This window comes from Homarus americanus, unplaced genomic scaffold (genome assembly GCF_018991925.1).
Source record: "Homarus americanus isolate GMGI-L3 unplaced genomic scaffold, GMGI_Hamer_2.0 scaffold32929, whole genome shotgun sequence".
Lineage (NCBI taxonomy): Eukaryota > Metazoa > Arthropoda > Malacostraca > Decapoda > Nephropidae > Homarus > Homarus americanus.
The window spans coordinates 11,683,656-11,697,646 of NW_024737097.1; the positions used below are offsets into that span (position 1 = coordinate 11,683,656).

The 13,991-nt window shown below is 40.0% G+C and overlaps 1 protein-coding gene across 1 annotated transcript in view; it reads right to left on the minus strand.

The window, feature by feature from the left end:
• The window catches only part of LOC121873207 (probable ATP-dependent RNA helicase vasa-like), a gene marked incomplete in the record, with an annotated part of 127,150 nt that overhangs the window by 72,275 nt on the left and 40,884 nt on the right, over positions 1–13,991 (minus strand). The window contains 2 exon segments of the mRNA XM_042376560.1: positions 5,911–6,080; positions 13,681–13,753. Coding sequence (XP_042232494.1) covers positions 5,911–6,080; positions 13,681–13,753 — 243 coding nt within the window.

Consider the following 13,991-nt stretch of genomic DNA (forward strand, 5'->3'; position numbering starts at 1 on the left):
TAATATGTCAGCAAACTCCTCTTAGCAACCACCTCCATTCTATCGGCTACTTCCTCAGTCTTAGCAAGGATCTCTTTCCCAAGTTGCTCTAGTTTGGCAACCAGCAGGGCTCCAGCTTCATCTATTTTCGTCCGTAGGGAACTCGTTCGCTTATGGCCTGCACTCGCCTCATTCACCTTGACTATGCAGTCAGGGCAACTCCAGCAACAGCCTTCATGCTTTACGGCAGTTTGCAACATCCTAAACGCTGTAAGGGAGGCCTATATCCTCCATATCCGATGTCTCCCTACAGTAATCACATATCATACTCATGGTTGTTGTTGTTGTTGTTGTTGTTGTTGGGGGGGGGGGGTACCGATTGTGTATAGATCTGCACCTAATAATTCACAGGAACTAGTGGCAACTGATAGTGGGGAAGAATAACCACAAATTAGCCAAATAGAGTTAACACTTACCGACTCTTTAGCTAGCTGTGAAAATTTCATTGATTCAGTTTGAGGATTTGCACAGTAGACATTTAAGGTCAGGTAACATTTACCCATTGCCTTCACCTGTTACTAACGCTAGTGCTTTAACTAACACAACAAAAATGGCTACATGTCGGTCATAGGGTAAGGCTACTTCTAAATAACATTAGGTACAAGAGTTTACTGCCAAGGATCCTGATTATACTAGTTTAGCATTTTTGCGAAGATGTACAGTGGTCCCTCGGTTAACGAACTCCTCAGTTAACGAATTACCTTCCATAAGAATCTTCAATTCGGTTAACGAAAAAGTTTGATTAAGGAAATCCTTAAGAAAATCTATTTTTGTTTTGAACATCAGCTGATAAGCTGAGGAGGTACTCGGCCAATTCAGTAATCTCTTCTATGCTTACAATCATTTCCATTGGAGTAAATATCAAGAAAATTGTGCTCTTTACTATTTGTGCATTTTTTTATACAGTATTAAAATTATTGGTCATTCTAAAATTTAGCCATCCAAGCTCTGTCTACATAAAGTTTTTCAACTATTATTTTTGGCTCGATATACTGTATGTAACTTTACATTGAACCCTTGCTTTACGCGGTTTCACTTTACGCATTTCTACATTTACGCGGTACCCTGCCAGAACCGGAATTCCCACTTTACGCGGTGCATCTACTCATATACGCGAGTGAAGTATAATTTTTTTTATTTAGCTCATAAAATTCATACAAATTACCCGGCCAGAATATAATTTATATTGCTGGAATTCTTACAATTTGATGATCATTTTGAATATAAGCATCATAGATTTTGCATTAGACATACAAATTTTAGATCAATGCAAGTATTTTGTTTACTCAGAGCAAAAATGTTATCTTTTGTGCAAATTATATGACGTGTATATTCAAAATATTCCTGGTCTTGCAAGGAATCCAGCAATGTCAATTATATTATCCTAACTTTAGTCTGAGGTATTATTTATTACTAAAAATGTAAATATACTGTTATAACCCAAACATTTCTCTGGTAGGGAGGGAAGATGGGGGTGAGGGGTAGGGAGGGAAGGTGGGGGTGAGGGGGAGGGAAGGTAGGGGTGAGGGGGAGGGAAGGTGGGGGTGAGGGGTAGGGAGGGAGGGAGGGACCCGGGGAGCAGGTGGGAAGAGGGGGGGAGGTAGGGTATTTTGATTGACAGCAAGTGTTTGGGTAATTCTATTTTGTTTATTTATTGAAGATATTTGTTTTAGCTCATAAAATTTATACAAATTACCCGGCCAGAATATAATTTACATTGCTGGAATTCTTACAAGTTGATGATCATTTTGAATATAAACATCATAGATTTTGCATTACATACAAATTTTAGATCTAATGTAATTATTTTGTTTACTCTGAGTAAATATGTTATCTTTTGTGCAAAATATATGACATTTATATTCAACATATTCCTGGTTTGACAAGGAATCCAGCAATGCCAATTATATTATCCTAACTTTAGTTTGACGTATTATTTATTACTAAACCTTAATATCTAGTGTTTTCCCCCAAACATTTCTCAGAGAGGGAAGAGCCAGGGAGTGTGAGAAGAGAGGGAGGGAGTTGAGTCCATTATTTGAATGGACATTAACTTGGCGACTGTATTTCTCTATTTCTCTTAAAAATTAATTGTGTGCGTGTACCATCATAAAATTAAGATGTTATTTTTACTAGAACAGGTATTGTGTAGGAAAAAGTGGAGTTTGGGGGTCAGCCGGTCTCTATTTCATTTAATCCCATATGTTATGTTGTTCACTTTACGCGTTTCTCGCTTTACGCGGGCCTCGTGGGTTCAATTGACCGCGTAAAGTGAGGGTTCACTGTATTCATTTATTGAAACTCATTTACATGCACACACTGTCCTAAGGGCAAAGCTGAACTGTACATGTAATCAGAATAATGTACAAAATGATTACTAAAATTTTTGTCTAGTGCAAACTATGGCATGTATACATTCAAATTAATCACGATCTTAAAAGAATTCCAGCAATGCAAATAAAATTCTCCCAGGTCACTTCTATTAACTTTTATAAGCAAAAAACAAAAACTCAATCTAAAAAACATAAATTAACAATTAAATACTTCACACCACAGGTGCCAACTGTCAAACATGTCACTGTCACCCACCCCTCCCTCCCTACCCCCCACCTTCCCAAGAAAGGTTTGGGGGTTTTCAGAAGGCTTTAAGTTTTACCGTATTTTTCTCGGCTTGGAAGACACTGCACCGTGGAAGACGCACCCTGATTTTGAAAATGAAATTCTAAAAAAAAAAAAAATCCGGGTTTTAGCCCACCTGGGCACAGGTCACTGACCCACATTGGGGCCTCGGGGGCAAAAATGTAGTAGTAGTAGTAGTAGTATTAGGATATTTAATATTAAGGTAAATAAATGGTGGCGAAGGTGTGGCTATTGGGGGAGGCTGGAGGCCACGTGTTGAATTTAAAAAAAAAAAAAAAAAAAGTAGTAGTAGTAATAATAATAATAATAATAATAATAATAATAATAATAATAATAATAATAATAATAATAATAATAATAATAATAATAATAATAATAATATTAATAATAATAATAATAAATACAAAAATGAAAAAAATATCAAGAGTGAGAAACAATATACCTGTATGTATGTTGTGTTGTCAAAGTAAGAGAAACAATTGAGACCCTGCAGAAAGTCAGATCATCAACCTGGGACTTGGTCACATATAGCAGCAGGGTCTCATTATGCTTCCAATATCTTCCCAGACGGTAGTACCTCCTTGTTTGGTACATTAGCTGCCTACTACCTACACCAGTGACACCGTTGCTTGATATACAGCCCTTTTGGCACAAGTACACACACCTCTTTGAATATCATCACTTAGAACTGCTTATCAGTTGTCATTTTCATCAACTTAAAAAAAAATCTGTATAAAAAGGTGAAATCTTTAATACAGCACTCATTTTATACACCTGGTCACCTCCACGTCTAGCAAGCTGTAGTGTTTACATTCTTCCTCGTGTTTTTGTAGGCATGACAATGACGGGAAATATTTTCCAACAGTAGGTAAGCAAATGTAAACATGTATATAAACATCTAAATAAAACAAAAAATCTTTATTTAAAAACAAAAAATTACAAGTAAAAAACAACTTGGTAAAAATAAGTCGAATTAAAATTTTTGGTAAGCAAACACTAAAAATAAAAATAAAATGTAAATCTCAAAATATCATGTCCAGTAAAACAGTCAAAAGCATTTTTATTCATCTTCAAATCCTGAGAAGTCGTCACTGTTGGATTCATCACCAAGCTCTGAATCATCACGAGAGGAAATATCATCATCATCATCACTACTGTCAGTCTCGTACAACAAGTTGTCTTCAGTGCCATCCATAGCATTACTGATACCACATTTTTTGAAAGACTTAACGATAACTTTAGTTTTAATATCACACCATGACTTCAGCACCCATTCACACACTTCAGGTATTGATGGACGTTTCATCCTTACAGTCGGCGTCATATCATGATTCCCCTCTGTCATCCATTTATTCCATTGCTCCCTCATGTTATTCTTAAAGGGCTTAATAAAGCCGACATCTAGCGGCTGTAACTGGGAAGTCAGGCCACCAGGAATTACTGCCAGCTGTATGTTGAGCCCCTTTGCTAGCCTTTTGGTGTTTTCAGTCCTGTGAGCACTAAACTGATCCCATACTAGCAGGCCACCAGGACGCTTGGACCACACTTTATCCAACCATACCTTGACACCTTCTCCATCCATCCATCCTTTGGGTTGTACAATGACATGAATTCCATTTGGCAGTTTTTCCTTCGGTAATGTTTTTCTCTTGAAAATTAACAGAGGCGGTAGTTTGGTCCCGTCGGCACAGCAAGCTAAAACTACCGTGTAGCGAGTCTTTTCGTGTCCAGTGGTTTTAACAATCACCGATTTCATCCCTTTTACATTTACACTTTTATTAGATGGCACATCAAAAGTCAAAGGTACTTCGTCCATATTCCCAATTTGACTGAGTTCGGGACAACTCTGTTTTCTTACGTTAATAATAAATTTATGGAACCTAATATTTCCTCTTCATATTCTGCAGGCATTTTCTGAGCTAACTTTGTTCTTGTTCGCAAACTTAAGCCATTTCGTTTCATGAAGCGAAAACACCAACAAGCAGTTCCTTTGAAATCATTCCCCCGTGTTTGCTGCAAACCTTCGTGCTTCCAAAATTATCATCTTCGTCGTCACTGCCAAACCCAAGTTTCTTTGGTCTAATATCCATGTTTTCAAGTTTTCTTCTAAGTCTGGCCATTTTGATGGCACTGTACGAAGATTATGCTTCTGTTTATTGGCTTTTTTTAATTCTTCCTCCTGCTTCCTCCACTGGCGAATCATCTTCTCAGTAGGTGGTGGTCCAAAGTTTCTCTCTGTTGCCCTGTTTCCATGGTTCTTTGGCATATCGCACTACTTCAAGTTTAAATGCGATAGTATATTTATGTCTCCTTGATACACCTGCCATAGATGAGGGAGATAATTTGCAGGAATGAAAATAGCTTGTGACAAGTGAAGGCCTGGTAATGAATGAATAAAGTTCTAGACATTCAAGCACAGTACCGGTACGTTCTCAAATTTCGTGAGTTTTTAATTCAACGTTTTTTATTTGGACGCACAAAAAAAAAACACTACATAATTTCAAACTTTGACGGCAGAAACTCAAATTTCGAAGGGTTTGAGCGTGCAAAATGAACAATACAATTCATTAATAATACATAGAATATTAAAACACACGAGGACACGAGACAGCATTGTTTTCGTAAAGCCCGCGTTAAGTGAAAGTTAGGCTCTGGCGAGGCACCGCGTATACGGTAAAACGTGCTAAGCGAAACCGCGTTAATACTGTATAAATATTATAACTAACTAACACACACACACACACACACCCCCCCAAAATGATTGAGATTGAGCAATTGTGTGAAAATGAAGCAGAAAGTCAGCCAGACCAGCAACCTTGGTCAGAATTTTGTGATGCCAAATGGTAGCCGAGTCAAACATTGGGTGACACATTATGTTTACAATATCTTTCCAGGAGGTAGTACCTCCCTGTTTGATAGCTGTGTCTTATAGGCTGGCAAATATGATACAGTATGTGTATTTCAAATTTATTGAAAATTAAACAATCTAAAACAATAGGATAAAGGGCAATTCACTCATTGGTAGCCTCAGAGTTTCACTAATACTATACCAATTTCCATATTAGCAACTGTTTGTTGTAGGTCATTTTGAATGGTTACAATCTCCTGGTGATGTGTCCATTTACATTATTGATGGAGAGGATTATTTTGGATACACTTTCTCTTAAATAGGCTACCAGTAATTGAATTACCCTGCTCTGTAATTGACATGAATACATATCTAAATCTCACCTGGACTGTCATGCTACTGTATCTTTCAAAGTTTTGACCAACTTGTATGCCTGTGTCAAATAGTTTGTCATCCTCAAGGTCGTCTGGCATATACAGAGGAACTCCTCGTCTCTCATCTGGAATTTTTTCCTTTTGTGGTTCAGGTCCACCTTCATTACCTCTGTTAAAACCTGAATCAAATAATACAGTAACTGTTTAAGTTAAGTTGAAGAATATATATATATATATATATATATATATATATATATATATATATATATATATATATATATATATATATATATATATATATATATATATATATATATATATATATATATATATATATATATATATATATATATATATATATATATATATATATATATATATATTTACCCCCATAAAAAATATATATTACAAACTACTACTTGCACTACAACACAATTAAACAACACTCATCACCTCATTAAGAAGTCTAGTCATCATAACAAGTCCCTTCTATAAGCAAACTCTTAACTTTTTTGGGTTTGAGTAGGCGCTCGCCTGCGAGACGCTTGGGGTCTGGCCTGTTACTCACCTCACCACACTTGACTACTGAGATAATTGTATATGAATATAGCAGACATATTTGATATAAAAGTGGGATTTGTTGCATTAGCATTTATCACTGAGCATAACAATAAATAATTATTTCTATAAAGTCTGAATAAGAAAGCAACATTCTTGCACTTCATGAAAATGTTTATACATAGTAATAACCTTAACCGGAATCCCCCAAACCCGGAATTGAAATTTGCTCGGAAAAACATTCCCAAAGCCGGAATATTCCCCAAATTTCTGACCTTTGGTACAAATTTTCCGAGTTTGAAAATGAAAATTACAAATGTCTTGAATAAAGATGAAAATTAATGAAATTTTTTTTTGGGGAGGTGACCTGAGCCTACTTGACTGTCAGGTGGAGGTAGGGTGGGGGTTCAATCTCATCTCACCTTCTCATGGAATACAAGGTCACTCTGTCTTGGGTGTGGGATTAGTGGGTCTTATGACCGGAAGATGTCTTGAATAAACACGAAACCTAAAGTATTTCTAGGGAGATTGTGATAAATATAAGTGTAAATGAGCAAAGTTATATCCCTTCAACATTACATAACATAACATTTTTAATGGAAAGGTGTGGGTGATAAGAGATGGAGTGGAAAGGAGAAGCTCTCTCTCTCTCTCTCTCTCTCTCTCTCTCTCTCTCTCTCTCTCTCTCTCTCTCTCTCTCTCTCTCTCTCTCTCTCTCTCTCTCTCTCTCTCTCTCTCTCTCTCTCTCTCTCTCTCTCTCTCTCTCTCTCTCTCTCTCTCTCTCTCTCTCTCTCTCTCTCTCTCTCTCTCTCTCTCTCTCTCTCTCTCTCTCTCTCTCTCTCTCTCTCTCTCTCTCTCTCTCTCTCTCTCTCTCTCTCTCTCTCTCTCTCTCTCTCTCTCTCCTCTCTCTCTCTCTCTCTCTCTCTCTCTCTCTCTCTCTCTCTCTCTCTCTCTCTCTCTCTCTCTCTCTCTCTCTCTCTCTCTCTCTCTCTCTCTCTCTCTCTCTCTCTCTCTCTCTCTCTCTCTCTCTCTTCTCTCTGTGTGTGTGTGTGTGTGTGTGTGTGTGTGTGATAAGGGATGTTTATACTCAAATTAATCGCTATCTTACAAGAATTAATCAAATTAATCGCTATCTTACAAGTTATATTCTCGAAAGTCAAGTCAGCGACATTTTATAAGCATTAAATCTGTCAGTTTGTTGTGTGTGTGTGGGGGAGGGGGGGGAGTAAAAGTGACCACGCCACCCCTCTACCCCAAAGGGTTGCCTCACTGTTTGACTAAACTACTGACTCATTCAAGGCACAGTAATGTTTATTCGTTTTTCATTAATTAGTACAGATACATTACTGTAATAATCTGTGCTTATTAATACATGTACCCTTCATATACAATAATACAGTATAGTACAGGGGTGGGCAAAGTGCAGCCCGCGGTCCACATTTGGCCCGCCAAATTATTTCTGTGGCCCGCCACTGTATTTGGCAATCAGAAAAAAAGAAATTCTTATTAATTACAGAAAGGACAATTTTGGAAGTTGGGTGGACATAGCAGCAATACTGGCTCATCGCTGTTAACCTGTGGCCCGCGAAGTGTGCCACCATTCATGAAGTGGCCCTCCATCAAAAATAATTGCCAACCCCTGGTATAGTACTACCGTAATTTGTGGCGTATAGTCAAAATTTAAGCTTGAAAAAATCTCTCCAAAACCATATACGTCATCCGCCCAGATATGTATGATACAGGCCTGACCAATGCAACGTTTAGGAAAATGCAAACTGCCGTAAAGCATGAATGATGTTGCTGGTATTGCCCTGACTGCAAAGTCAAGGTGAATAAGGCAATTGCAAGCCATAGGGGAACGAGTTCCATACGGACGAAAATAGATGATGCTGGAGCCTTGCTGGTTGCCAAACTAGAGCAAGTTGGGAAAGAGATCCTTGCTAAGACTGAGGACGTAGCCGATAGAATGGAGGTGGTTGCCAAGAGGAGTTATGCTGAGGCAGTAGCAGGGCCACGGGAGGTGGCGGGGAGTAATGCAGGAGCAGAACAGGTTCTACAGCAGCTAGGGACTCTGAAGAAGTGTGTCGAAGAAATGAAAATTAACGGACCTACTGTTAGGGGTGAGGACAAACAACGGGATAGTTTCCAGCGCAGGAACAATGTAATAGATTTTGGGAGTCCCGGAGAGCCAGGCGGAGGGAACTGAGAGTAAGGTAACACACGATAAGATGCAGTTTAAGAATATTTGTACAAAGGTTCTGAAGATGCCATCAACCCCACAGGATCACACTAGCGAGCGGGCAAGAGAAATGGGAGGTTATTAGGCAGGCAAAAAACTTAGCAAGGAGCGAGGCATCTCGGAGTGTATTCATTCACCCAGATCGCATGGTAATGCAGAGGGAACAACACAAGAAGCTCCTGCAGGACTTGAAGCAAAAGACGGAGTACCGGTAGTCAAGAAGGAACGGGGACAGGTGTACATGGGTTATATTCAGGGGGAGGGTAGTGAAAGCAAGTGTGCCGACACAGGGCCAGGGGGGCAGCAGCGCACCCTCCACCCGCTCTATTCCCCACCCGGGAGGTGGCACCAGCTCTGCCTACCTAACGAGAGGAGGCGAGCACTGTGTAAACAATGACATATCTAACCACACTCTGCAAAATACAGTGTAATTAGGAAGTGCTGCAGTTTCTGAGAATGGGGGGTTTACTACTAAAAGCAGTGACGTTAACGAGAACAAATTCTGGCTTGAATGTCATGCACAATAAGACTGACACGTTCCTTGAATAGGAATGTGATAACTGCCAATGAGAACAACTTTCGTATCGAATTTGTGTGGATTCCGTCCCATGTTGGAATAGGTATCATGACCGTGCTGATAAGACTGGCCAATGAGACATGTAAGAAAGAAAATGTTGACCGTGACTTTGGCCTGTCCAATGCTGTAATTAAAAACATTCAAGTCAGAATCATGAACTCTGATCTAGAAGAAGTAAGAAATGCAGAGAGACCTAACAGTTGTAGCATTAGTAAATTTGACAATTTTGTGACAAGAGGTACCGGTATAGCCAGCATAAGGACAGAACCAGACAATGTGATGTAGACATAGCCAGAATTAGGCTAGGATACAGACACATCTGGCAAGTTAGTAACACTGTACCCATAATGGAACACTCAGCATGTAAACTTTGTGATAAACCTTTAAAGCATACACTTGAACACTATATTATTGCATGTGACACTGTCAAAGACTTCAGGCCACCTGACTTATTGTATCTTGAACTATGTAATTACTTCATTGAATCAGGTGTGCTTGAGGACATTCTTGCTGTTTATCCCAAATTTGCTAGCCCACACTGATTAGTCTTCAATTAGAATATGACTCCAATGTATGTGATCCACTGACCTATATATACTGCTAATGACTATGATGTATTTCCTTCTTTGTGTACGAACCTCTGTCCTGCATGGCAGTGAACAGTGGCATTACCCACATGAATCTGACCTATATATAGTGTCAATGAATATGATGCATTCTTTGTGTACGAACCTCTGTCCTGTATGGCAGTGAAGAGTGACATTACCCACATGAATCTGACCGACGTATATGTATGTGTGTGTATGTATGTGTGTATGTGTGCATATGTGTATATATATGTTCATGTATATGTGTATGTACATGTATATGTGTATATGTGTGTGTGTGTGTGTGTGTACATATATGTATATGTACTGTCAATGAATATGATGCATCTCTTAGTGTACAAACCTCTGTCCTGCATGGCAGTGAACAGTGACATTACCCATATGAATCTGACCTCTATACATTTATAGCTGTTAATGAATATGATGTATTTCTTTGTGTATGAACCTCTGTCCTGCGTGGCAGTGAGAAGTGATACCACCCTCAGTGTCAAGACCTGACTGAATTACTCAGAATAGCCAAACTGTACTACAAGCTCTGCGAATAAATTTGTTAAACTAAAAAAAATTTGAATAAGAGAGAGGAGTTTGAAACACTACTGAAGGTACACCAACCAGATATTGTAGGCGTTGTAGAACTGTTGTCCAAGTGCAGGAGAATCGACCCAGAGGAATGTAAGTTCAGTATTGCTGGATATGACTCATTTACGAACCTTTCTTAAGAAACTTGCAAGAGGGGTGTGGTTATCTACAGTATGCTAGGCAAGATCTTGAGGCCAGCCAGGTGAGGGTACAGGGAGAGGATGTTTTTGAAGAGTCCAAGTGGTATAAAATTAAATTAAAGGGAGGGGACTTACTTATCGTCGGGTGTAGCCACAGATCCCTAAATTGTGGCCCACTAAATCAAAGGAACTTACGAGCCTTAATGGACAATGCACCAATGCTCAACCCTAGCCACCTCCTTATCATGGGGGACTTTAACTATGGCAACATCAAATGGATAAACGAGCTCACTCCAAAGGACTTGAATAACCCTGCTACTCTTTTTGTAGAAACTCTGAGAGATAATTTTCTGTTCCAACATGTTAGCAACCCAACACATTGCAGAGGGGAGCAAACACCCAAGCCATTAGACCTCATCATAACAAACGAGGAGGGTATGGTGGCCAAACTGGAACACCTTGCCCCAGTTGGCACCAGTCACCGTATAGTGTTGTCATTCAGATTTAACTGTTACCCAGTTCAGGATAAGGCCAGGCCAAGGTGCAAATATTACAAGGGAAATTACAAAGGGGATGAGGGAAGAGATGAGGCGTATCAAGTAGCCTGACTCATTAAAGCACAAGAATGCAGACACTCCGCTGAATATCATAACTAGTAAAGTGACCCATTTGATCAATAAATACATACCCAAGACCAAACCCAGTGCCTCTAGGAATACTTAAGGGGATCACTACACATAAACCACGCAGTGGTCGACAAAGTTAAGAAGAAAACACAGAAATTCAAGACGTGGGTTGGGTCAGACGATGAGCATGACAGGAGAATGTATGCAAGAGCCAGAAACCAAGCAAAGATAGAGTGTAGAAGGGCTGAAAAGGAGTTCCAGAGGCTGGTTGCAAGCGAGGTCAAGTCAAACCCAAAGGCGTTTTACCGCTATGCAAAGTCAAAATTAAAAACGCGAGTAGGAGTATCAGACCTGAGGCTTGAAGATGGTAGTTATGCAGATTATGACCAGGATAAAGCTGAGGCATTGAACAGCTTCTTTTCCTCGGTGTTCACAATTGAGGATGTGATTAACCTTCCTGCATTTGAGGACAGACGGTTCGACACAGCACTGACCCACATTGTGTTCACAGAAGAGGGTATTAGAAATAAACTGTCAAAGCTAAAGGTCCATAAAAGTCCCGGCCCTGACATGGTGCCGAGCCCCTGAAGATCATGTTTTGTAAATGCCTGGATGACCAAGAGGTCCCCAGTGAATGGAAAGTGGCTTATGTGAGTCCTATATTAAAGAAGGGCGATTGTCACTCCATGAACAACTATAAACCGGTGAGCCTGACCAGCATAATATGTTAAGTACTTGAGAGTATTATCAGAGATGCCACGATGGAACATCTACTACGAAACAACCTTGTAAAGGATTACCAACACGGTTTTATGCCGGGGTGCCCCTGCTTAACACAATTGCTCAAGGTATTGGATATGTGGACCCATATTCTGGAACGGGGTGGTAATATCGACAATATTTACCTAGATTTTGCCAAGACTTTCGACAGTGGACCCCACGAAAGGCTGAAAATTAAACTGGAAGGGTACGGAATTCGGGGAATGTCCTAGCGTGGATAGAAGACTTTCTACATGACCGCAAGCAGTGTGTGGTGATTAATGGCACGAAATCATCATCCGTACCTGTCACAAGTGGGGTACCACAGGGCAGTGTATTGGGCCAGCTGTTGTATGTTTGTTTCATAAGTGACATGCCTGACGTTGTACACTCCTCCATACAAATATTTGCCGATGACACCAAATTATTTCGGGAAACAAAAAACCAAGACGACTGTGAAGAGCTGCAGAAGGACCTCTGTGGGCTCCAAGAATGGTCAAAGAAATGGCTGCTGAAATTCAATGTCACAAAGTGTAAGAGGATGCACCTGGGGCGTACCAATGGTAAGGAGGCATATCATATGTCCCAAAGGGATGAAGAAACTGCACTATTTGCGACTGTATGAAGGACCTAGGTGTGTATATTGACAGAGAGCTGAAGTTCTTGGGCCATTGCAGGAAGAAGGTAAATCAGGCAAATAAATTATTGGGTCTTATAAGAAGGTCGTTCAGATATCTAGACGGTCCGTCCCTCGTAACGATCTTCAAGAGTGAAGTGCTTCCCCATATGGAGTACTGTCACCCCGTCTGGTCCCCGAGATATGCTAGGGACTGTCAGTTGGTTTAAAATGTTCAAAGGAGGGCCACCAGACTGGTGCCTGCAATTCGGCACCTCAGCTACCCTGGGAAATTGGAGCGCCTGAACTTGCCAAGCTTATACTACAGCCGGGCAAGGGGTGACCTAATTGAGGTGCATAAGCATCTCAAGGGGCTCTACTCTGTCAAGTGTCCTTACTTGGAGCTGGTGGACGCTCGCCCCACAAGGGGTCACAGCTCAAGATTGAAGAAGCCGCAAGTCCAAAAAACTGTGAGGGCAAACTTTTTCGGAGTGAGAGTTGTGAACTCTTGGAACACTCTACCAGAAAGTGTTGTGACAGCACCGAGTGTGAGCTCTTTCAAGACAGGACTTGACTAACACTGGAGGAGGTTCAGGTGCATTCAGGAGCCGGTGCCTGCCCAGTAGTTGCCAACAGTGCGTAACAGACGTGACCGATCGCCCAAGCAGCTAATGAGCCGATCATTTGATGAAGAGGATAAAAGAAAAGGAAAAGTAATCAGAGACGTGACCGATCGCCCAAGCGGCTAACGAGCCGATCAATGGTGAAGAGGATAAAAGTAAAAATTAGACGGTCACATTTTTTTAAAATTTGTGTCCGATTATTTGTGAGAGGATTTTCCACTTATTATGTGTGTGTGTGTGTGTGTGTGTGTGTGTGTGTGTGTGTGTGTGTGTATACATACACACACATATACAATACTACAAGTAAAACAAATAATTGCCCTAAGGGCAAACACATAAAGGGAATATACATTTCTTTGTGCACAAGTAAAAATGTCTTAATTTGTAATTACCTGTATTTGAAACATATCACTAACAAACACTTTCTACTTTTAAATTCATTTTGTACACTAACCTGTCTGTCTTCGATCTCCAGTTTCACCATTAACTTTGTTGCAAAAGCGGGACATGTGTCCTTCCTCACCACACTGAGGGAAAAACAAGAAGTATTCGATCAATCAAAGTAACATCTTAAGATGAGGTTCAAGATCACAACCAATTGTTCCAAGTAATACTTAAAAAGAAAAAAAATGTCAATTACGATACATCACAACTTATAGTCCTACAAAACATTTTAACCAAATAGTACAGTAATCAAAGATGTAATTGGGCTTTGGAAAAAAAAAAAAAAAGAGCTGGAGGGTCCAGGGAAACACCTACCCGAGG